This window comes from Manis javanica, chromosome 6 (assembly GCF_040802235.1).
Source record: "Manis javanica isolate MJ-LG chromosome 6, MJ_LKY, whole genome shotgun sequence".
Taxonomy (NCBI): Eukaryota; Metazoa; Chordata; class Mammalia; order Pholidota; family Manidae; genus Manis; species Manis javanica.
The window spans coordinates 119,092,463-119,117,092 of record NC_133161.1 but is presented as its reverse complement, the minus strand read 5'-3'; the positions used below and the strand labels follow the sequence as shown (position 1 = coordinate 119,117,092).

The following is a 24,630-nucleotide window of genomic DNA, read 5'->3' as shown; positions in this document are numbered from 1 at the left end:
ATTACTGAATAGATAAAATGTAGAGTCTGAGATGACATGTAGTCACTTAACTCCTTTTCTAGAGTGCATCAAATATATTATCTTCATCTAGGTAACATTATTATTATGTAATTGTGGCACTTATTAATTATAAATTATTCTTTGTGATTTTTTAAAAGGGTCTTATTCATTATGGACGTGATAACCAGAATTTAAATATTTTACTTTTCCAAGAAGTGTTGGAGTATATGTCTAGGATAGATAGAGTGCTGAGTTTTCCTGGAGGTTCGCTTCTGTTAGCAGGACGTAGTGGTGTGGGTCGCCGCACCGCCACTTCTTTAGTCAGTCATATGCATGGAGCAGTGCTATTTTCTCCAAAGATCTCCAGAGGATATGAACTAAAGCAGTTCAAAAATGATCTCAAACATGTGAGTTACAGTCTCTTGCTTTATTTGGTTTTAAATCACAATTAGTTATTATTCTAAAAGTTTTTCAAGACCTTTCAGTTTCATATAAAATATAGTGTTTGTTAATTTTAATAATTATTTTCCCCATTATTAATAAAAATTTATATTTTTGTGTACAGATAGGAAAAGATTCCTGTAGGATTTCTAGCTCTCAGGTACCCCAGATTGGGGGATGTTAGATGGAAGATAAGCAAAAGGATGGAATTTCTATAGGATCTATATGGGTATATATAAAAATGATCCTTTAGCTTTTGTTTTAATATCCTAGCTGTAAAATAAGTAACTATTCTCCCAATTAGTATTCATTCATGGACTGGATTTACTTTCTAAACTGTTGAGATAAAGTTTGAATTTTATTTTGATTACTCAAATATGAATGAATGAGCAAATGAGTAAATGTATGAATAAATAGACTTTGTTTACATACAGAATGAAAGATTTTAACTGTGCCAAAAATATTTAATTGGCATGGAAATATATTTTCTTTTGCACAGGTGCTGCATCTTGCCGGTATTGAAGCTCAACAGGTAGTTTTACTTCTTGAGGATTACCAGTTCGTACATCATGCATTTTTGGAGATGATCAATAGCCTTTTATCTTCAGGCAAGTGAATGGTTCCTGTTAAAAAATAAATAAAAGTAATAATATAAAAATACTTCAAGTAAAATTATCCTGTGTAAAATTAGGTTTCAGAGATATTTTGGCATAGCTTTTACTAGAGTAACATGAGGTGAAACATGCTTGAAACAAGAGAATTTAGAGAGCCTGTTTTTATAAAACTAAGTGATTGAGGAATTACATAAAAATGATTAATAATATTGAATGTTGGTGAATGTACAGAAAAATTGGTCCTCTCATTTTTGGTTGGACTCCTGTCTGTTATAACCTTTTAGGAAAGTTACCAACCAGTACTTATTTAAAATATATGCTATACCCTTTTATATAGCAATTCTATTATCTGAAGAAAATTAACCTACAGAATTAGAAGTATGTAAGGAAATGTGTAGTATATAATAAAAATTTTAGTGTAACTTGACCATCCATCATTAGTGGAATGGTTATGTAATGATGATATGACCTTATTTGGCTATATGAGCACAGATATAGTCTAGATATATGAGATCTCGTATTTCTCAAATTGTGGTATATTCTTGTTATCTCTGGAGCCTCCTGGCCTTTTTGATGGTTTATTGGAGAGGATACAATTTCTTGTATTTCTTCTTTTCCTAAAGAATTTTTGGAATTTATTTAGTATCTCTTTATAATGAGTAATCAGTGTTAGTATAATTGTTATGAGGTAGCTTAGTTTTAAAGTTGGACCAAGAGTCTTTTGTTATTTAAGTATGAAATAAAACTTGTTAAAAGCTAGTTCCAACTGTATGAGTTATTCCATTGTGGAGATCAGAGGACAAAAACAAAGTTATATGTTACTCATGTTTAATTCGCTTTTTAATAAATATTTGTTTTATATCATGCTAGCTAGGATCGGAGATAATAGTATTTTCTTCAGAATTTAACAGCTTGGATTGAAGGAAATGTTTGTTTTATAATATGAGATATCTTTACTTTAGTGTCCAAATGAGATAGCCCAGGACCCTAGTTAGGTAGGTGGTAGGCCAATTTCTGTTAAAAGAGTTAAGATATAATGGTTTAATGAAAGTAGTAGGTCTTGAGCAAGCCTGAAGTGTTTGTGGCTTTTTTATAGAATTTGATTTTATAGAATTTATAGATTATTTAAGCTCCTGCATATTGCTTAAGTTGTCACTAGATGGAGACCGTGTTCATTTTGGCTGAGATAAACTAGTAGACGAGATACAGTTTTTTTGGTTTTCTTTTGTGAATGCAAACATCCAGATAAGCATTAACATGTTGATTATTGGTATCTTAAAAAAATACCTTATATAAATTGATCTCTTATCAAGGTATAACTGTAAAAATGATAAAGTTAAATTTTGATGGAGTTAAATTTGGCCAACCTTTTTGGCAAAAAAAAATATATTTGAAAAATACTTTCATAGAAAGTACTCAGTAGCTCTTTGTCTCTTTTTTCTATTTCAAAATCTCATTCCCCTATAGTTTATATTGTGTAAGCAGAGATAATTTTCTTTGCTGAGTTTAAGGAATCAAAAGTATCTTGGTATGTCTGAAATTTAGAGAAAGACATAGAGAAGATTTATGTGTTTGAATATGTACAAGCTTGTGGGGCTGGTAAGTGATCAGGTACCTCTGAGTTGACCTTAAAGAAAAAGGGGTCAGACTGGGGTGAACCCTATGTGAGTTCAGTGCTTTGGGTGTGTAGCAAAGGAATTTTCACTTAATCTTATAGTTTCTTGCAAAATATAAATATTTTAGTTAAATACACATTTATTAAACACCTGTTTTATGCCAGACCCAATTCTTAATATTGTAATGGTGAAGAAGACAAGGCTCAGACCCTCTGTCAAATGATTACGGTCTTAATCAATTTTGATTTGTCTTTAGTCATTCTTTTGCACAGTAGTGGGCCATGGACTAGTTAGTTCTCCTGATTTCTAATACAAGTTTCATTCACTTATTTGTTCACTCATACATTCATTCATTTATCTAACAAATATTTATGTTCTAAATACTTTGCTAAGTATTTAATATTAAACATGATCAAATGTTTGTCCTCTGGGAATTCAGCATCTATTGGCAGGAAAGGGAAGTGATTAATTTATTATTAAGTCATGTGATAAATACTTAAAAGTGATATGTTTGGATATTATATAAGAGGGAAATTAATGCTTTACTCAGCACTCAGGTAGTCAGGAAAGTCTCATGAGCATAGCAGTTGGCAGAATAGTATCTTAAAGGATAAACAGCAATTTTTGGAAAGAAAGGGGACAGAGGAAGACTATATTTAATCCAGGAAGAGGGAGTATTTCATTATATTTGTGGAACACAAAGAAGTTCATTGAGGCTAGAGTATAATTCTGTTTTTTTAAATTGAAGTATAGTTGACATACAATGTTATGTGGGTTTCAAGTATACAGTGGTTCAGCCATTACATTATTAAATCCTCACCCCAACTAGTGCAATTACTATCTGTCAACATAGATGTTACAGAACCACTGGCTATATTCTCCATGCTGTACTAAAAGATAAGGTCTTGAGTAGGAAGAGTATATAATCCAGGTAAATGACTAGACTATGAACTGTCTTGAATAGCTTGTGTAGGAATTTGAATTTTGTAAATAAAGGCTATGTTGTAGATTTGTGAGTAATACAGAGGTGATAGGGTTTGTGTATTTTTGGAAACAAGGATTAAGTAAGGGCAGATGACTTAACAAAAAATAGAAAAAATATCATATATGTAAAATGTGTTTTAAATTGGTGTAATGCAGCTAAAATTCAAAAGAATTGTAATGTTCTGTAGGTGAAGTGCCTGGACTCTATACTCTTGAAGAATTAGAGCCCTTGCTGTTACCTCTTAAAGATCAGGCTTCACAGGATGGGTTTTTTGGACCAGTCTTCAATTACTTCACATATAGTAAGTTACATAGAATTCATCAGTCAATTCAAACTGTAGTTCATGTGAAATGAATACCATTTAATTTTCTTTGTTTCGTCATTAGATTGCAAAGCTATCTTAAATCTTAGGTCCATTTGGTAATTTATACTTTTTTCTTTTTCATGGAACTTTTAGAAAATAACATATAACTAGCCTAAAGAATGACCTATGGTAAGAACATGTTAGCAAAGTATTAGCAAAAGTGAGGGATGGAAGTGTTATGTTCTTTGGAACGTTTCTTTGCTGCCCTCGTTTTCATGTGTTAAGAGCAGTGCTTAGTACTTCCTATCTTAGAGAATTATTGAACTGTTTAGATTGTGCCTGATATAGTTTTTTTAAAGCCAAATAACCTTTTATTATGACAGAGGCAGTTTTATGTATACTACAGATATCTAAAATTGAAAAGTAAAGAGTAAGGCAGTAATCACAACATCCAAACTTTGCTGTTACTCTTATCTTTCCTAAAGTAGAGAAAGTTATCTCTTTGCTTCAAGCTTACCCAGAAATTATACCACAGCTTTAAGAAACAAGTCATCCCAGTGGTATTTTAAACTGTTTTAAATCACAGAAAGAGAGTTTCCAAATTCCTTTCTTATGAAGGGAAAATAACATTGATGTTGAAAAAGTGATAAGATACTTGTCATAAAATAAAACCAGATACCAATTTTGCCTGGGAATATTGAAACAAAAATCTTTGAAAGAAAAAATTATAAAATAGAATCCATATCACATTTGAAAAGTAACATAAAATACAATACAGTATATAGACTTCTTCAGGAATCTCCTTCTGGATCTTTTCTCTTAGCAGGCACACACACACACATACACATACAAGTATTTTTTAACCAAAATAAAAATGAGACTGTACTACTGTTTCATAGCTTGTTCTTTTTAATTAACAATTCAATTTTGAAAATTTCAGTCTCACGAAACCAACCTATATATAGGTTGCTCTAATTATTATTGTTGTAATATTGCATGATTATCATTGTCTTGTATATTTTTTAGGAATTCAACAAAACTTGCATATTGTTTTGATCATGGATTCTACAAATGTAAACTTCATAATAAACTGTGAGAGTAATCCAGCTTTGCATAAGAAATGCCAGGTGCTGTGGATGGAGGGCTGGTCAGACAGCAGTATGAAGAAAGTAAGTTTAGCATTTAAATCATGGAAATGAAAAAAAACACATTTTATGTCTAAAGTTACTGATTTTCGCAAGTTGCCCTTGGTGTTATAATATTGCCTTAATTGTGGCACTGAACAGCTCTTGTGTATTTGAAAACATCTCTATTTTCTTCATACTTTTGTAATGATAGCTTAGTTGATTATAGAATTTTAGGTTAAAGGTTATGTTCTTAATTAAGGCACACAGAGATATTTACTATAGTCAAAAAATTTTGTGCATGTCATTAGCCTATCATAGGTTAGTCTTTAATAAAAACATCATAGTAATAATTCTAGCAATGTTTTTAAATTAAAAAAATCCTTTTAAAAGATCTCATTGCTGGGCTATGTGGAGGGGGATGAATCTAAATTGGGAACTCAGCAGTATCTTAGCTAGAAGCCTTTGTTTGAATAAATAAAAAGTTTCAATATTGTCCCTTTGAATGATATTCATAGTCTCATTCATTTGTTAATTTTTATACAATTGAAGTACAGACTCATACCTATCATGATTCAGAGGAAAAGAGTGTAATTTGGGGTAAGAGACAAGATTGGATAATATTTTAGTCAGATTTCAGTAAGCAGATAAAGGAGAAAAAAGCTATTCTAGTCTTAGAAAAAACCACATGAACAAGAGGCCTTCATTAAGCAGTAATTATTAGGTGTTTAATGTGTGCCACTGTTCTATATGTTTGGAATAGAGCAGAGGAAAAAACAGACAGAAGTGCCTGCCTTCATGGAATTCACTTTGTTTTGGGAGGCATCCAGGGGAGAAGCTCTCTAGGTGAAGATCCCGAGAGGAGAGCATGCCTGGTAGTTTGCAGGTCCGCAAGAAGGCAGTTCATCAGTTCACCTGTAATGATGATCACAGGTGGGAGTGGTTGGAGATGAGACCAGGGAAGTAAGTGGAGAACACTTAGGGTGGGGCTTTCTAAGCCATTATAAGGATTTTAGCTCTTCTAGGAACAAGTAAGGGAGACTTTGGAGGCTTCTGAGCAAAACTGTTCTAATGTGATGGGATCACTCTGGTTTCTGGGGTGTAGAGGGACTGTGGAGGGCAAGGGTCAAACCAGATACAAAGCTATTACAATATCCCTATGAGAGAAAAGGATGGCTTTCCCTAGGGATGTAGTGGTGGAGGTGGTGAGAAGTGGTTGAATTCTGGAAGTTTTTCAGTAGAAATAACAGAATTTGCCTACAGATTATAGTAAGATATAAGAGAAAGTGAGACATCAAAGCTACTTGCAGATACTTTGGCCTGAGTACCTGGAAGGATGGAATAACTGTCTACTGGGAAGTATGAGACTGTGAGAAGAGCATTTTGAGAGGAAAATATGAGGATTTCACTTTTAGATGTGTTAATATGAGATGGCAGACATCCCAGTTGCAAGCTTAAGAAGGCATTTGGATATGTGATTTTGGAGTTCAGAGGAAAGGTCAGGCATACAGATAAAAATTTAGGAATTATCAGAGTGTTGGTGGTATTTAAGCTATGAGAGTGAATATTATCACTAAGGGAGTGAGTGTTGACAAAAGAGGGAGGAGATCCAGGGACTGAGCCCACGAGGTACATCAACACTAAGAGGTTGAGATGAAGAGGAGGTGCCAACAGAGGGTCCCGAGAAGCAGGAGAAAGACCAGGAGTGCCTGAAGACGAGCAAGGCGTTAGAAGCCAAGTGAAGACACCTTCCAGAGGAGTAACGAACGGTGCACTGTGACACCTGAAGTGGAGGAGACCTGGGAATTGGTCACTGGATTTAGTAACACCCAGGTCATTGGTGACTTTGCTAAAGAAATTTCAGTTAGTAGTGGAAAAATCCACATTGGAATACATTTCAGAAAGAATGAGAAGAGAGGATTAGAGCGAGTGAATATGGTCACCTTTTTAGAGGAATTTTGTTATAAAGTAGAAGAGAGAAATGAGCCAGTCAGTAACTGGAGAGTGCATTGTGGGTAAAAAATAGCATGTTTTTTTTTTTCTTTTTAAGTTTTAAGATGGGACAAAACTATAGGACATTAATATGCTGTTTGTAAAGAGAAAAGGAAACAAATACATGGAAAAATTGTTAGAACATATCATTGAGTAGTGGACATCATATGGGTCTTGTGCACAAATGAAAGGATCAAGGCTTGGCCTTTACTTGGAGAATGGAAGTATCATCCACAATAACAGGAAAGAGAGCAGAGTACAGGAGCCCAGATCCAGGTAGATGGGCAGGTGTGGTACTGGGAAGTTTTGGACACCCTTCTCTATTTTCTCAGTGGAATTGGAAGCAAGATTATCAGTTGAGAGAAATGTTGAGGGAAGAGATTTTAGAGTCTTTGAAGAGAGGATATGAAATGGTAGTTTACGAAAGTATGAAAGACGATGTGAAAATAGTTTGGAAGAGTCAACGAGTGAAAGGTGTAGGAAACGGAGCATGATAGCTAGGTAGCATTAAGGGTTCACTTGACATTAGTGCTCTTCAAATTCAGCTGAGGCCAGTCAGCGTACTTGAGTGTTTTTTTCTCTAGTTGCATATGCATTCACAAGTCCAGACCTACAATAGATGATGATTTTTATTTAACTAGGAATAGGACTTTGCTACTCAATTATACAAGGCAAGTGAGGGCCAGGTAAGTTGAGAAGTTGTGATAGGAAGATGGTGAATGACAGTGTAAATGTAATCAAATTAATATAGGTCTTCGTGGAGTCTGAGGATTATTGACATTGCAAAGGGAATGAGCTTATAAGATAGGAGTGTAGATAATAGTACCAGAGTTTGCTGTGAGACGATGGAATGATTTCAGTTATTGTGAATGATGAGGTCTCACGATATGACCATTGAGGTGGGAATGGGTGGCTGAGTAAGACATAGTGGATAAGATTACAGAAGGAGAGGAGTTCAAGGAATTGAGAGGTGAGGGTATTAATAGGAATTAATAGGGTTAATACACTCATTCAGCCTTTTTAGAAAGTTCCATTTTTATCTCCAAGGAGGGAAAGTAGAGACAAAGGGGAATGTGGACAAATCCAGGCTCGAAAACGTTGATAATGTAGGATATTGCTTGAGATAGACATTTTTTCCCCCAGCTTTATTAAGGTATAATTGACAAATAAAAATTGTGTAGTTAGGTGTGTACTACATGATGTTTTGATATATGTTTATGTTTTAAAATATTTATCACAATCAAGCTAATTAACATAAGGGATAGACTGTTTTAAAGAAGGTGAGTTTCTAAAGAAACAAATTTCCATTGATTTAAAGTGTAAATTTAAATATGCTCACAGAGGCTTTTTGTCTGAAATAAGTGAAGTTTGAGAAAACACATGCTCTCTGGCTCAAGAACAGTGGCACTTTCAGACTCTCCACTAGTTAAAGGATCTTTTAGCTTGCATTTTATTTAGTCTGAGAAGTTCAGAAAACGATTATTTGACCGAATTGCCTGGATTGCTTGTGCTTCCTCATGCTATTAAGGTTAGCTGTATCATGTGGAAGAAGTTGAAGCATTTTGGCTTAATTTAAAAATTTCAGAGTTCTACTTTAATTTTTTTCCTCAGGAAACTAAGTTTAAAAAAAAATTTAAATAGTACTCATAAGATTATCATATTTTCTATACTAATGATCTGTTTATGAAAGTTTATTTTCTTATTTGTGACAGTGACAAAAATATAGCTGTAGCTAGACATCAGATGGTTTTTACAATTATCAATTATTAAATTATTTTCATTTACTTTTGGTTACTATTCAGTCAAGCTAAGGATTCTTGTTATCTCAGTTTTATGCCATGACAGCAGTTTATTAGTTTGATACCAAGTAAAGCATACTATTTTTAGTATTGTATGATTTTAAATAGAAATTTGTAAATATTTCCTAATTCAGTCCAAATTGTGACTTTCTTCATCTGCTATATACTAACCATTTTTCAAGTGATATGTTTGAGCTTTTTCCTATGTGTCATTAATTTGCAATGAATTAATGGTTGACATGAATCAAAATCTTGTCTAGGAAACAGTGTATCTTAAAGCTTGATACCTTATTATTATTATTATTGTTTTCTCTTAGTCTGATAAGAATCTAGAATAAAAGTACAGTTGATACTGTTTTTCTTGTGTTAAGGGTTTTTTTTTTGTGTTAAGAGTTTTTAGATATTATAAGCTTTAAAGAAATGCTCTTCTTGTTTTAGATACCTGAAATGTTATTCAGTGAAACAGGTGGTGAAGAAAAATATAGTGAGAAAAAAAGAAAAGAAGAAAAGAAAAAAAAACCAGGTAGTATTTTGATGAAATTGATTTTATCTGATTTTTATTCGTGAAATAATTTCCATTTTTAATATTATAGATCCATTAGATATTCACAATGATTATGAATTTGAGTAATGCTAAATGAAGTTAGATTTCTTTGATGCAAACAACTTTAAAGCCTTCTTTATTTTTAAATTAATCTTTGTCATTTTGTGTAGGACCTAACAGAATATATATTGTTTAAATTTAAGAAAGTAAAAAATCATATTTTTGACCCAAATGATCTTAAAGTCCTGCTTGTATTTTTTATGGTCTTTGGCTAAACTTTTCATATTAATTTATCACAGATATGTCATAGCATTAAGTCATACATGAAAAGTTGTATGATATTCTTTTATCATGGACATTCTGTTTTCTTATTTATAATATTCTCATTGTATTCTCCAGCTCCAAAATAATTTTGAATGTGATTTATTTTTATTTTTATCATAGAATATTCATTCATTTATTTGTCAACCCATCTAGTCATTAAATGTTGACTGAACTTGTTTTATATTAAGTACTAGGCCGGATACTAGAGATGACTTAGGAACTCATAATCTAATGATAGCAAGAATTATGTTATATGTAAAAAACCTCTATATAGCTAGGTAAGTGATGGTAGAAATTTCTATGAAGTGCATTGGAAAGTGAAACCTCTAACTGCTGCTAGATTACAGGAGATGAACGTTGCCCAGACAGGCGGCTGGGGAAAGGTATATGGTTAGAATGAATAACATGGAAGAGGCTTGGAGGAATAAAACAGGCATTTTTATGAAACTATAAATGCGCAAAAGGCTGAAAGGTAGGACATATAGATAGTAGAGTATTAGATGAAGAGGGAAAGGTAGGCAGGAACAGGTATTAAAGATCCTTCCATGTAATTTTAAGGAATTTGGATACTATCTTATGGGTGATTCAGGGTAACTGAGAGATGTTAGTGGAGATGTAACCAGAGTCTTGTTTTAGAAACATAAATCTCTGGGTCCGTCCCTTTTTCAGTTATTGGAAAATAGATTGGGGTAGGGAGAAACGAATAGCAATTAGGCCACTACAGATGGCTACTGAAGTAATTTAAGAGGTAGAAATGGACTTGGGGAGATATTAGGAGGTAAGCTAATGCAGACCTGGATATGTAATGGCTGTGGCATACAAGGAAGAAGGAGTCAAAGATATTTCTCAGGGTGTTGGTTTAGAAAATTCATTAGAAGTTTATTTTATTAATTGATATACAGTATACTGTGGGAAATAGATGAGGTGATGAGAAAAAGATATGTGTATAGTCATGGATATGTTGAATCTAATGTAAACTTCTTAATTTTTGGCTTTTGAAGTCGTGTTTCTTCCTGTGTCACATGGGAGTGGATTGCTGTTACTTGGTTTGGTATCATTTTTCTATTTAAGCAGGCTTTCTTCTGGATTATATGTGTTATTTAGTTCCAGTTAATTTATAGGTTATGACAACCTGCAGATTAATCTTCCTTGCATCAGCAAAAGTGTTCAAGGGAAATATATAACAGTGGAAGGATAGAGACCACTGAAATTAAATAATTCAAAATTCATAAGAGAAATGGGAGCTGTGAATAGATGTCTAAGAATGCCTGTATACCTTCAAGCAAAGGTGGCATTTCATAATTATAGTTATATAGGTGAAAGTATCTGGTATGAAATAAATATAGTGAAATTGTTTTCTCTAATTCTTAATGAATTCTGCATATATTAAGTCTTATTTGTTTTCTATCTCTTTCTAGTTGACCCTGATTTTCTAAAATCATTTTTATTAATCCATGAATCTTGTAAAGCATATGGTGCTACACCAAGCCGATACATGACCTTTTTACATGTGTATTCTGCCATTAGTAGCAGCAAGAAAAAAGAACTATTAAAAAGACAAAGTCATTTGCAGGTACAATATTAGTGGTCTTGAATTATTTTACTATATAAAGGAAATAAGGGTTATATATATCACAATCCATATTGCCTGTGCCATATATTTGCTATAAACAAATATTGTACTGTATTAAATGCCTTAAAACAGTCTCTTACCTACATATATTACATACTAGCTTATAGTAAATAATTTTGTGTTTTTTTATTGTTGTTGTTCAGTAATTATTCCTTTTCTTCACTCTATGGTATTTATGTGCTTTTGGTAACTCAAGTAATGTCTTTAAAGGCCTCTTTTACATAAAAACATTTTTAGAAATTCAGAAATGCCTATTATTAATTAAAACCTAATATCCAAGATAATGCTTTATAATATCCTTTAAAATTAAAGTATGTTATAAAGTAATATTCTTATCTATGTCAGTTCATTTAGTGCATCCTGAATAGTTTTCTTATGTATTTCACTAATTATAGAGCTTAAACTTAAATGTGTCAGTAAAATGCCAGCCTCAGAAGTTGTCAGGGAACATTTCCTCTCCAAAATTCTAACTTCTCTTTGTTAGCACAATAAACTAGGATCCATCTTAATTGACAAAGTTATCTTTATCCTTCTTTTTAATGATTGTTTCTTATATATTTTTTTGCATGTTTTCATTTTTATTTTGTTTTTGAAATAATTATACAGGTTGTGAAATACATTAGTACATTTTCTTTTTTTTTTTTGAGAAGGCATCTCTCATATTTATTGATCAAATAGTTGTTAACACCAATAAAATTCTATATAGGGGACTCAATGCATAATCATTAATCAACCCCAAGCCTAATTCTCAAGTCTCCAATCTTCTGAAGCATAACGAACAAGTTCTTACATGGTGAACAAGTTCTTACATAGTGAATAAGTTCTTACATGGTGAATAGTGCAAGGGCAGTCATATCACAGAAACTTTCAGTTTTGATCACGCATCATGAACTATAAACAATCAAGTGAGATATGATTATTCGTTTGATTTTTCTACTTGATTTATATGTGAATCCCACATTTCTCCCTTATTATTATTATTTTTTTTAATAAAATGCTGAAGTGGTAGGTAGATGCAAGATAAAGGTAGAAAACATAATTTAGTGCTGTAAGAGGGCAAATGTAGATGATCAGGTCTGTGCCTATAGACTAAGTATTAATCCAAGCTAGACAAGGGCAACAAAACCTCCATGGATGCAGATTTCTCTCAAAACAGCGGGGGTGAGGTTCTAAGCCTCACCTCTGTTGATACCCAATTTCTTACCTGATGGCCCCCCTGCGACTGTGCCTGTCTTAGGTTGCTCCTCCCTTGAGGAATCTTACCCATCTCTGGCTAACCAGTCATCTTCCGGGGCCATACAGGGAAATGTAAAGTTGATAAGTGAGAGAGAAGCAATATTGTTTGAAAAGGTTAGCTTTTTACTTCTTTGCTGATTTATGCCCTGTGGCTTCTATGCCTAGCATTTGTCTTGAGATATCTTTACCACTTGGAAGAATTATGATGCTCTGTAATTTTCGATATGAGGCACGAATTCTACTAAAGGGTTGTAATTAGGAAGGAAGAAGAAAAGCTATAGAAGTAGCAGACGGAAGAAAACATGGGAAGATTGATTATTTCTTTGACATATCTTCTTGTAGAGTAACATAAGCATGTATAGGTTTTAACAAACTACTAATTAAATTGCGTACACACATTAACATAATAGGAATACAGCTACATAACAAAAGCAGACCTACAATTATCAGCCATCTCCCGTGAAACCAAGAAAACCAGTTAGGTACCCTAGGCATTTGTGAAAACTTATCAATGATATGATGGATATTGTCTAACTGAATTTGAATAGTTTGAGAAAAATCAGACAAATTAAAACAACACATTCCTGGGAACTGTTCACATCCTGTATGTTCTTTTTTTTTTTTTTGAAAGGGCATCTCTCATATTTATTGATCAAATGGTTGTTAACAACAATAAAATTCTGTATAGGGGACTCAATGCACAATCATTAATCAACCCCAAGCCTAATTCTCAACAGTCTCCAATCTTCTGAAGCATAACAAACAAGTTCTTACATGGTGAACAAGTTCTTACATAGTGAATATGTTCTTACATGGTGAACAGTACAAGGGCATTCATCACAGAAACTTTCGGTTTTGATCACGCATTATGAACTATAAACAATCAGGTCAAATATGAATATTTGTTTGATTTTTATACTTGATTTATATGTGAATCCCACATTTCTCCCTTATTATTATTATTATTATTTTTAATAAAATGCTGAAGTGGTAGGTAGATGCAAGATAAAGGTAGAAAACATAGTTTAGTGCTGTAAGAAAGCAAATGTAGATGATCAGGTGTGTGCCTATAGACTAAGTATTAATCCAAGCTAGACAAGGGCAACAAAACCTCCACGGATGCAGAAGATTTCTCTCAAAACAGGGAGGGTGAGGTTCTAAGCCTCACCTCTGTTGATCCCCAATTTCTCACCTGATGGCCCCCCTGCGACTGTGCCTGTCTTAGGTTGTTCCTCCCTTGAGGAATCTTACCTGTCTCTGGCTAACCAGTCATCTTCCGGGGCCATACAGGGAAATGTAAAGTTGATAAGTGAGAGAGAAGCAATATTGTTAGAAAAGGTTAGCTTTTTACTTCTTTGCCAATTTATGCCCTGTGGCTTCTATGCCCAGCATTTGTCTTGAGGTATCTTTACCACTTGGAAGAATTATGATACTCGGTAATTTCGATATGAGGCACAAATTCTACTTAAGGGTTGTAATTAGGGAGGAAGACCGTATGTTCTTTTAACAGTAGATAGTCTATAGTCGCACAATTTTGGAGCACTGCAACTTGCAGTTCTCCTAATTCTTGGTTGAGTCCCGACAGTATAGATCCAGTCAAATTTGTTGTTTTACTGTATGCACAGGCCAGCTTAGATATCTAAGCCACTAACTCTTCATGCTTTGGGAGGGCTCATTTCTAGATTTAATTCTCTGTGATGCTATGGGTAAATTACTTAAACTTGCTGAATTGCAACTTAATTGGGTCAGTTGTGTGTGAGTGTGTTAGATAAAATATACATGTAAAGAACCAGCATGATTCCTGTCCTTTATGTTGGATGCACAATAAATACTTGTATATTCTGTTTTTTTGCCGTTACTATCTTCCCAAGCCTTCTGATTTACTAGATAACAAAAACCAACTCATATTATAGAAGAGAGGGAGTATTTTTCATGTCTCTTCCTTAGATTATTCATGGTCAGGGAATGGGGTACCTTCATAGCCAGGCCAGGGTCAAATGACCAACCGAAGAGTGGATAAGGCATTTTGAATGATATGTGAGGCCGTCTGTTATAAAAAAAGGTAGCTGGACAGACAGCCAAGTCATGTCCAATGTAAGAAGAGTGGCCCTTGAATCTTTTTACCCAATCAATGAGATTGAAAAACGGAAATAGTTTACTGAGTTATTTCTTGCTCTCTATTTTCTCTTCTATATAATACAGTGGGTAAAAAGCCCACTATCAAATATGTGTTGATCTATTTGGCTTTGTGGTGATGCTTTAAACTATCATTTTTCTTTTAGCCTTTTTGTAGTTTTTTACTGTATCTTAGTGGTTATACAATTGAATAAATCATTAGAATTAGTAATAAAAAACTAAGTCCACTTGGAAATGTTTTACATGTGCACATTTATATTTTTGACTCTTTTTTACAGGCTTTATTTACTGTGTTGTGTATAAAATTCATTTTTAAAAAATAATGTCAATCATTAATTTGTTGATGTAGGCTGGGGTGTTTAAACTTAATGAAGCTAAAGCTCTGGTGGATGAACTGAACAAAAAAGCTGCAGAACAAAGCGAATTACTTAAAACAAAGCAAGATGAAGCAGATGCTGCCCTTCAAGAGATCACAATATCAATGCAGGTAATGTTTAGAGTGAGAAGGAAATTAAATAAATGCAAAAAAATGTATTTATGTCTGTATGACAAATAACATTTTACATGGATTTAAAAAATATTAGTCAGACTTACATTATTGTGAACTTGAACTTTTGTGGAAGAGCATAGTATTTTCCCGTGTTGTTTTAAAATCATAACCATATTCTCAATTTACCGTACACTAGTTAATCTAAACCCCTAAGTATACAAATATAGACATTTAAAATTGTTATAGGTTTGTCTGTAAGTGACTTTGTTTACCCTCTGCTAGTTGGTATTTCCTTTTATTTTTCTTAAAATTATCTCCTTCAGACTTCACAAGTTTACCCTGCCTTCAGTATTCTCAAAATGCACAAAATAAGTCTTTATTCATTTATATTCCCTTTTTGTCATTGCTTTCTTTTGTTGAACCCTTTAAACAAGACTTCTCTGAGTTCTTTATCTGCCTGGGTATTCTTTTAGATCTGCCTGCCCTTTCAAGATGATCTTGCTCATTACCTTACTTTTTACTACAAACTACGTGCTGACTACCACCAAATCCATCTTTTTCATCCTTTAGTACTAATCCCTCCTCTGAGCTTCAGACTCAGATATACAGTAGGTCTTCTTGCAAGTCCCATGGGCATCACAATTTGAAACAGGTTCAAAACCGGACTCTTAATTTTCCTTTTGTGTATTCCTTTCCTCAGGTTATGGCACTGTAATATAGGTATTTATTCAAAGCAGATCATATAAATTATATCAGAATTCTGTTCTCTCAATCCTTACATCTAATTAATCATTAAATTCTATTAGTTTTACCTCCATATGTCTCAAATAGTTGCCTTATCTCTCTATGTTGTTAACTATTAACCTTACTTCAAATCTAATGCCTCTTTTATTTAAACTAATGCCAATAATGATGAAACTAGTGTACATACTCAGTAAAGATCAATGGCACAAAAAGTCTTAATAATTAGATAGTTGGAGACTTTAAAGACTTACTATAAAGCTACATTAATCAAGGCAGTGTGATATTGGTATAATGATGGACAGATAGATCACTGTGGAGTCTGAAATAGAATTACACATATGTGGTCATTTGATTTTATACAAAAATGCCAGTGAAATGGGGAGAGGTTAATCTTTTTTAAAAAATGGTGCTGGAATATTTGGATATCCATGTAGAGAGAGGAAAAAAATACAGACTCCCTTACAACTTAAATGAAAATTAACTTGATCTGGATCATAGATACCAACATACAACATAAAATTATAAAATTTTGGAAGAAAACAGAAAATGTCCATAATATTGGGTGAGGCAAAGATTTCTTAGGTGTGATATCAAAATAGAAGAAGAAAAAAGTTGATAAACTGGACTTCTTCAAAATTAAAAAGTTCTGCTCTTTGAAGTGAATTCTGAAGAAAATGAAAAGGCAAGTAACAGACTGGGAGAAATGAGTTACAAAACATGTATCTGACAAATGACTTGTATGCAGAATATATATAAAGTATTAAAACTCAATAATAATTCTAAAAATTCTAATTTAAAAATGGGCAAAAGATTTGAACATACCAGTCATGAGACTGGAGGAAGGGCCAGTAAACGCATGAAAAGATGCTCATCATCTTAGTTAGGAAGGCTGTGTAATCCCCTTGTTTTAGTGTGAGACCTCGTTCTAGTGTTTAGATGTTCCTGTCGATCCACAGTCCAGATATTCTTTGACTTAATTTCTCTGAGAAGTAACTTTTTTCCCCAGACTTCTGGGAAAAGAAGTGATTTGACTCTTTAAGAACTGCATATTAAAAATTTTTTTTCTAAATATTCTGTCAAGACTTCAAAAAGCATCAGCTATTCTATAATTTTTGTTAATCACCTCAAGCATTCTATCATAGGGCCTTCTGTTCATTCTGGACTGGGTGCTACTTGTCCTGGTCGCAGCTGCCATCCTGAGATTAATTAATCATCATCTGGTTTACTACTGTTTCTGTGAAGTTTGTCCCCAAAAACTCTCTGAAAGGAAACCTGGGAGACCAACTTTGAGATGGTGCCTGTGTGACCCTTCTGCCCTGTGTTTGGTTGTTTACTTGGGTGTTGGGAGAGTATTCTATGTTGGAATACATTTTCTTCAGGACATTGAAGGCATTGTTCCACCTTCTTCTAGCTTCCATTGTTGTGATTGAAACACTCAAAGCTGTTTTAATTCCTGATTGCTTTGAGGTGGCCTGTTTGGTTTTTTTCCCATTTAGGTTTATTTTCATTCACTGTTTCAGAAACCGTTTGGGTTCTTTCCACCTGGAAACATCTTCAGTTCTTAGAGAGTTCCTTAAATTATTCTTGTGATAACTCCTTTCACTCCATTTCTCTGTTCCCACTTTTTAGAATTCTTTTATTTTCACTTGGGGCCTTCTGGTCAGATTCTCTGATTTTCTTATGTTTTCTCAACCTTTTTCCTTCTCTATTTTTTGCTCTATTTTCTTCAAAATTTCCTCAATGTTATTTTCTAATTCTGCTATTGAGGTTTTCATTTCTGTTACATTATTTCTCAGGAGTTTTTTTTTTTTTCAGCCTTTAAATGTTTCCTTTTGGCAGTGTCCCTTTTTTGTTTGTTTCATTGTTGCAGTATCTCCACTTAGCTCTCAGGGGATATTTTATGAGATTTTCTTTCCCCAAATATAAATATATTTTATTATTTATTTTTTACTACTTGGTTGCTTTTTCTAATTTATTCACAAAAGAAGCTTTCTTTTTGTGTCTGGTCATCATCACTGGAAATCTGAATATGGGAAAGGGACTTTTGTATTGTGAGCTTCACAAGCGGGTTATTTGGACTCATTTGAGTAACATAGTCAAAAGATTTCACCTGGTATGTCAAAGTAAATCCATTGACATATAATAAATTTTCAAAAGCAATAACATTTCCAGATAATTGATGGTTATGTTCACATTCAGTGTTTCCAAGATAATTTTTCAAGTACCTGACTTGGAAACTAAAATATCAGAAAACAAATGTAATTTTCATACTGTAAAACCTTAGCATAATTTTTTTCTCAAGGCATTTTGGAACCACATTAATATAAATATTTAGGTAAAGCAGTGTCTTGCCAATGGGTTTCAGCTCCAGGCAAGTTTACTATGGATTCAGTGAGACCGAAAATGACAATGGAATGTTCTTGGAGTGAAAGGGTTTATACCCAATTTTATTCCCACAGTGGCAGATCAGTCACTAGAATTCCCATCCACTCAGAGTGAGTCTGGATGCAGCAAGCTGGTCTCTGCCTCTGGGCCTCTCTGCCCCTGCAGCCGTCTCAGTCTCTGTCCTTGGTGCTGCCACCACTGCAATCTTTGCTCTCCTGCAGCCATGCAGCTTTGCAGCCATGCAGAAGCCCAGAACACTGGGCAGACTTCTTTATATAGTCAGTAACAATGTATTGCCCACACGTGTGTAGTGAGCTAGCTGAGCAGGGCCAGATGAGAATCCTGGCCATAGGAACCTTCACTTTACCCACAAGCAGCTAGCCATTTTTATTGTTTAAAAAACCTGTCAGTATTTCTTAACTTTAAAGAGTAATTTGAAATATGAAAAAAGTGAAAGCTACATAAAGGATAATACTATTGATAACTGAATGTTTACAAAAAGAAAATATTCAACATTATGTGTGCCCATGTACTCTCAGACTAATGAACTTTTAGTAAGACACATTGACCACTGTGCTACTCCTTTTTCTGGCCTGATTTGAGAAGAGATTTGTCTTGCCTGAGGGTTTCAGCCTCAGGCAAGTTGGCTATGGATTCAGTGACAGAGAAATGATATTGAAAGTTCTTAGAATAAAAGCATTTTTCCCTGGCTTTATTCTCACAGCAGGAGATCAAGCACTAGAATCACATCTGTATCTAGCAGTCTGCAGGGCCATAATCCACCTCCCTCTCTGCCTCCTCCAGAACACTGGGCAGAGCTCTTTATATAGTGACTCAGACTATAATCGCTTCTTGCCTACTGGTGTGGCTTCGCAGTAAGCCAATTATATCATCAAGTAATTAGGGTCAGGTGAGGTTCCTGGCCAGAACATCCATTTTCCCCACAAGGTTTTTCTAACGCCATAGCTAATTGTATTGCCTAGCAAAGACCCAGAGGAATAACTATTCATCTCATATTATGTTAATAATTTTAGTTAATTATAAATTGCAGATTTTTTATTGTTACTTTATAAAGTACAGCCAGGAGAGAGAGCTTAAATACAAAACTAACTTCTAAACCTTACAACTGTAGGTTTGTGATATAAGGAAAGTACAAATAAAATGTTATAAGAACTCAGAATAGGGATCACTTCCTATTGGAAGAGCAAGTTAATAAAAGAAGGAACATATCAGCTGGGCCTTTCAGGATGATTCTGATATGTGGAGATGGAGAAAATAACTTCCCTTATTGAGGAGAAGTAAAGATACAAAGGTGGAGATGCTTGTGGAATGTGGAAAATTCCTGAGCTAATGTGTAAGGTACTTAAAGGTAACAGTGGGATATAAGGAAAAGTTGGTTGGGTCAGTGAAGCTCAATTTTGGCTGTAGATTGGAACCACCTGGCAAATATTTAAAATTTTCTGTGCCCTACCTTCACCCAAATTAAGTGTATCAAATATTAAGCAATAGTGTCTTGCCAATGGGTTTCAGTCCCGGGCAAGTTTGCTATGGATTCAGTGTGACCAAAGAAATGACAGTAGAACGTTCTTGGGGTGAAAGGGTTTATTACCCGGCTTTTTCTCCAGATGGTAGGTCAAGCACTAGCATCTCTCCCTCTGCCCAGAGCACAATAATAGCTCTTGATATAGCCGCAATAATACCTAATTGCCTAGAACAGTCCAGTTACATTATCAGGTGGTTTAAGTTCAGTGAGGATCCTGGCCATAGGAACCCCAACTTCCCCGCAAATGGGACACCAGGTAGTAGTTTTTGTATATCTCCCTAAATGATTGTAATTAGCTGAGAACTACTGTTTTAAGGACTCTTGAAAGAGTTCTTGAATAACTCCCTAATTGGTTTTTCAATTAGTAAAAATAAACCAAATACAAACATTCATACCATTCAAGTGTTTTTGCATATGCGGGACCCTTGATGTTTACATTCATGAGCAGTCATATGTTATTGATATATAATTCAGTGTTCTTTGAATCTTTACTAATTTTTGTTCATATATTTGCCATATTACTGTGTCATGATTTCAATTAATTTTTGTCTAAATACAGAAACACAAAATTCTAATATACTACAGCCTCTAAGAATTATTTGTCTCTACTATCAGAATTATGGGAGACTATTTTAGGTGTTCTCATTTGTGTTCTCATTTGTGAAATGAGCATAATAGTATTAACCTATCTGGGTCATTTGTTGCAAGTATGTGGAGAAAGTGAAGGTTCTTGTGGCCAGGATTCTCACCTGGCCCTGGTCGGCTAGTTCACTACACACGTGTGGGCAATACATTGTTGCTGACTCTGTATAAAGAGCTCCAGCCAGTGCTCTGGGCTGCTACACTGCCGCACGAGAGCAGAGACTGGAGTGGTGGCAGCATGGAGGGCAGAGACTGAGATGGCTGTGCAGGCAGATAGGCCCAGAGGCAGAGACCGGAGTGGATAGGATTCTAGTGATTGACCTGCCACTGTGGGAATAAAGTTCGGTATAAACCTTTTCACTCCAAGAATATTCCATTATTATTTTTTTGGTCTCATTGAATCCATGGTGAACTTGCCCAGGGCTGAAATAGTGTCTTGCCAATGGGTTTCAGCCCTGGGCAAGTTCACCATGGATTCAGTGAGACCAAAGAAACGACAGTACAACTTTCTTGGGGTGAAAGGGTTATACCCAGCTTTATTTCCATGGTGGCAGGACAGTCACTAAAATTCCGCCCACTCAGAGCGAGTCTGCACACAGCAAGCTGGTCTCTGCCTCTGGGCCTATCTGCCTGCACAGCCATCCTGCACAGCCATCCTCTGGGCCTCTCTATCTGCACAGCCACCTGCTCTCCTGCAGCTGTGCCTCCGTGTCCCACAGAGCACTGGGTGGAGCTCTTTACATAGTTAACAACAATGCATTGCCCACACATCTGTAGTGAGCTAGCCAACCAGGGTCAGGTGAGAATCCTGGCCACAGGAACCCCCATTTTATCAACATATGTATTATGATTATATTCTAAATTATGCATTTCTGACTTGTTTCATTTCTATGTAATAAGCATTTATTGCTTTGCTATTCAGAAAAAATTAAAGCACAGAAACTTCCTGATAGTAAACATAAATTATATCATTGGTTTCCCAGGCATTTTAGAAACTTTCATGTCAATTGATATTAGAAAAGCATGTAATAAAAAATTTTTATTTTAAAATAACTTATATTTTTGCTATCATGCTTTTAAATATTGTATGCATTATATGATTGAAATGCCATTTAAATATTACTATAGGATGCAAGTGAGCAAAAGACAGAACTTGAAAGACTAAAGCACAAAATAGCAGAAGAAGTTGTTAAAATTGAAGAAAGAAAAGACAAAATTGATGATGAATTAAAAGAAGTACAGGTAAGTTTTAAAAAAAGGAAACATTTTAAGAGCCATTTACATTTTTGACTACTGATTATATATAGGAGTTTAAACATTTGTGAAGTTATTTTCTAATCATATTATCAAATATGGCTTTCAACTAGAATATTATTTATACAAGAGAAGCAGGAAGGAAAATGTGCCAGAAGTAGGCAAGTTAACTGGTGGTAATAAAAAAATGTTTGCTTTCCATGATCCATGCTGTTTTAACTAAAGAGGAAAAAAAATTGTATTGTAGGTAAATTAAGTCAAATTCTTTTTTCTCAAGACTTGACTAAATTAGCCAACTAGTTTTAGAATATAAAGAGCCTCTTGAAAATGGCAAATTATCTCAAAATAAGTTAAATCTTCCAAATTAGATTGTTGTGTTTATCGTGGCAAGAACTCTTACTCTCAACTTAAACATTTTGTACTTTGTGTGTTTTAGAGCATTTTGATATTTGAAGAGAAAGGGTATTAGTAACAAGTCATTTTTAACAAAATGACAAGTATTCAATAATTTATAAAGACACATTTTCTCATGTGTGTGTGTGTGTGTGTGTTTTGCAAATAAAAATGCTCTTTTTGTCTTTCAGCCTCTAGTCAATGAAGCTAAGTTAGCAGTTGGAAATATTAAGCCAGAATCTCTTTCAGAAATTCGCTCATTGCGTATGCCACCTGATGTAATCAGAGACATTCTTGAAGGAGTTTTAAGGCTGATGGGTATCTTTGACACATCTTGGGTGAGCATGAAAAGGTAAGTTTTTGAATTTGTGAAAAATGTTTTTCATGAATGAATTGCACATTATTTCATAGTTTTAATATTTCTCATTGTTTTTCAAACTGAATTTCATCTAAGTACCTAGTTATACTCTTCACCCTGGTATTTCAAATATTCTATGTAATCGTATGTCAAGATCTATATTTTCTTTTCTTCATAAGTGATTACTATTATTATTATTATTGTTATTATTAAACATGTCAAAGGAGAAGAAAAGGGATGCCTTAATATCTTTAAGGAGATCCCAATAAATGTAATCATTTATTTGGTCCTCACAAGTACAGATCATTACTCTGATTTACTGATGAAGAAAGTGTATTTAGTATTCTTAGAGTCTTCTGCTCTGGCAGAGACTGAGAGAGACAGAGAATGAGATTGAGAGTTCCCCAAATAATATGAGAGATGTAAACTGGGAGAGAAAAGCCTGCATATTAGTTAAATATGCAGCCATATAGCTTCAGGTTTCACATCACAATCGTATTGTGGTTTGTGCTGGTAATTCAATTCCATTTTAGAGTTTAGAATGATAGTAGAGTCCTTTTTCTATGTAAAGACAGGAGAGATTTAGTTTGAGGAAGCACTTTTAAAATACCTTTCTTTGAAAGGAGCCAAAAGATTTTTTTACATATTGTACAAATGAATACCCAGTAGTTCACATAAAGGGATGTGAGTAGAATAACAGAATGGTAATTCCTTCATTTCACTGCTCCAGATTATTTGCAGAACAATAGAAAAACTGTTTCATCATTGTTTATAAAAAAATAGCAGTACATTAGAAGCTTAAATACCTTAGCACCCTTTTTTTTGTTAATTTATAGATTAAAAGTATTGCATACACCATTTTGTTAAATTGATATTTTTGTCATAATAGCAAAATTTATTTAGCCTTATTTGAAGTAATATGCTTTAATTTCAGTTTCCTTGCAAAAAGAGGTGTGAGAGAAGACATAGCAACCTTTGATGTACGAAATATTCCAAAGGAAATAAGAGAGAGTGTTGAAGAACATCTTTTTAAAAACAAAGGATCTTTTGATCCAAAGGTAATTTTTTTTATTTTGGTATCATAATCTACAATTACATGAGGAACATTATGTTTACTTGACTCCCCCCTTCACCAAGTCCCCCCCACAAACCCCATTACAGTCACTGTCTATCAGTGTAGTAAGATGATATAGAATCACTACTTGTCTTCTCTGTGTTATACAGCCCTCCTTGTGCCCCCCACCACATTATATATGCTAATCTTAATGCCCCCTTTCTTCCCCCCCCCACTTATCCCTCCCTTCCCACACATCCTCTCCAGTCCCTTTCCCTTGGTAACTGTTAGTCCCTTCTTGGGTTCTGTGATTCTGCTGCTGTTTTGTTCCTTCAGTTTTTTCTTTGTTCTTATACTCCACATATGAGTGAAATCATTTGGTACTTGTCTTTCTCTGCCTGGCTTATTTCACTGAGCATAATCCAAAGGTAATTTTTAAGTTATACCATAAATTCCCTTCCCAACTTTATAATAATCTTCTTGTTAAAATGTGCTGATTTATCAATTGCTTAGATCATTAGAAAACTAAAAGTTAAAAAAAATAAGCTGTAGGTATCATAAGTAGGACACATTTACCAGCAGTTTTAGGTAAACTAGAAGCTTGGTTAGTGGGGTGGATATTCATTACCGTAAGTAGTTTTTGAATTTGCTCTCTGTTGCCAATTTAAGTTCTCAGTCCATCATTTTTAACTTCCAACTCATCTGGTATGCTTTTCTTTCTTCCTGTGTACTTGCCATACAGTAACAGATATCTGTGTTATGATACTTGTATCTAATTTTAATGTTTATTAGGCTGCTTGTATCTAATTTTAGTGAAAAGTTTAAATTCTATGATTCTGATATTTTTTAGATTCCTTATTCAAAATGTTATGTACATCTTTGACACTAGAGCATTGGTTTCAGAACTACTTTTATCTAATAGAAATGCATCGCATGAATAGAAGAGAAAGAATTGATGCTTAAACATTGTGGTTGGATATTCATCATAAGTGTGACTAATAGAGTACACATGTTGATAA

At 34.1% G+C, this 24,630-nt stretch overlaps 1 protein-coding gene across 8 annotated transcripts in view; it reads left to right on the top strand.

Annotated features, from left to right (window-relative positions):
* DYNC2H1 (dynein cytoplasmic 2 heavy chain 1) overlaps nucleotides 1-24,630 on the top strand; it is a 347,628-nt gene that overhangs the window by 95,470 nt on the left and 227,528 nt on the right. For all 8 annotated transcript variants that reach the window (XM_073239362.1, XM_073239361.1, XM_073239364.1 and 5 more), the window contains 10 exons: nucleotides 159-407; nucleotides 941-1,049; nucleotides 3,844-3,957; nucleotides 4,987-5,129; nucleotides 9,314-9,398; nucleotides 11,162-11,316; nucleotides 15,098-15,235; nucleotides 21,681-21,794; nucleotides 22,391-22,551; nucleotides 23,492-23,615. In XM_073239362.1, the coding sequence (XP_073095463.1) occupies nucleotides 159-407; nucleotides 941-1,049; nucleotides 3,844-3,957; nucleotides 4,987-5,129; nucleotides 9,314-9,398; nucleotides 11,162-11,316; nucleotides 15,098-15,235; nucleotides 21,681-21,794; nucleotides 22,391-22,551; nucleotides 23,492-23,615 (1,392 nt within the window). The remainder of the gene's footprint in view (nucleotides 1-158; nucleotides 408-940; nucleotides 1,050-3,843; nucleotides 3,958-4,986; nucleotides 5,130-9,313; nucleotides 9,399-11,161; nucleotides 11,317-15,097; nucleotides 15,236-21,680; nucleotides 21,795-22,390; nucleotides 22,552-23,491; nucleotides 23,616-24,630) is intronic.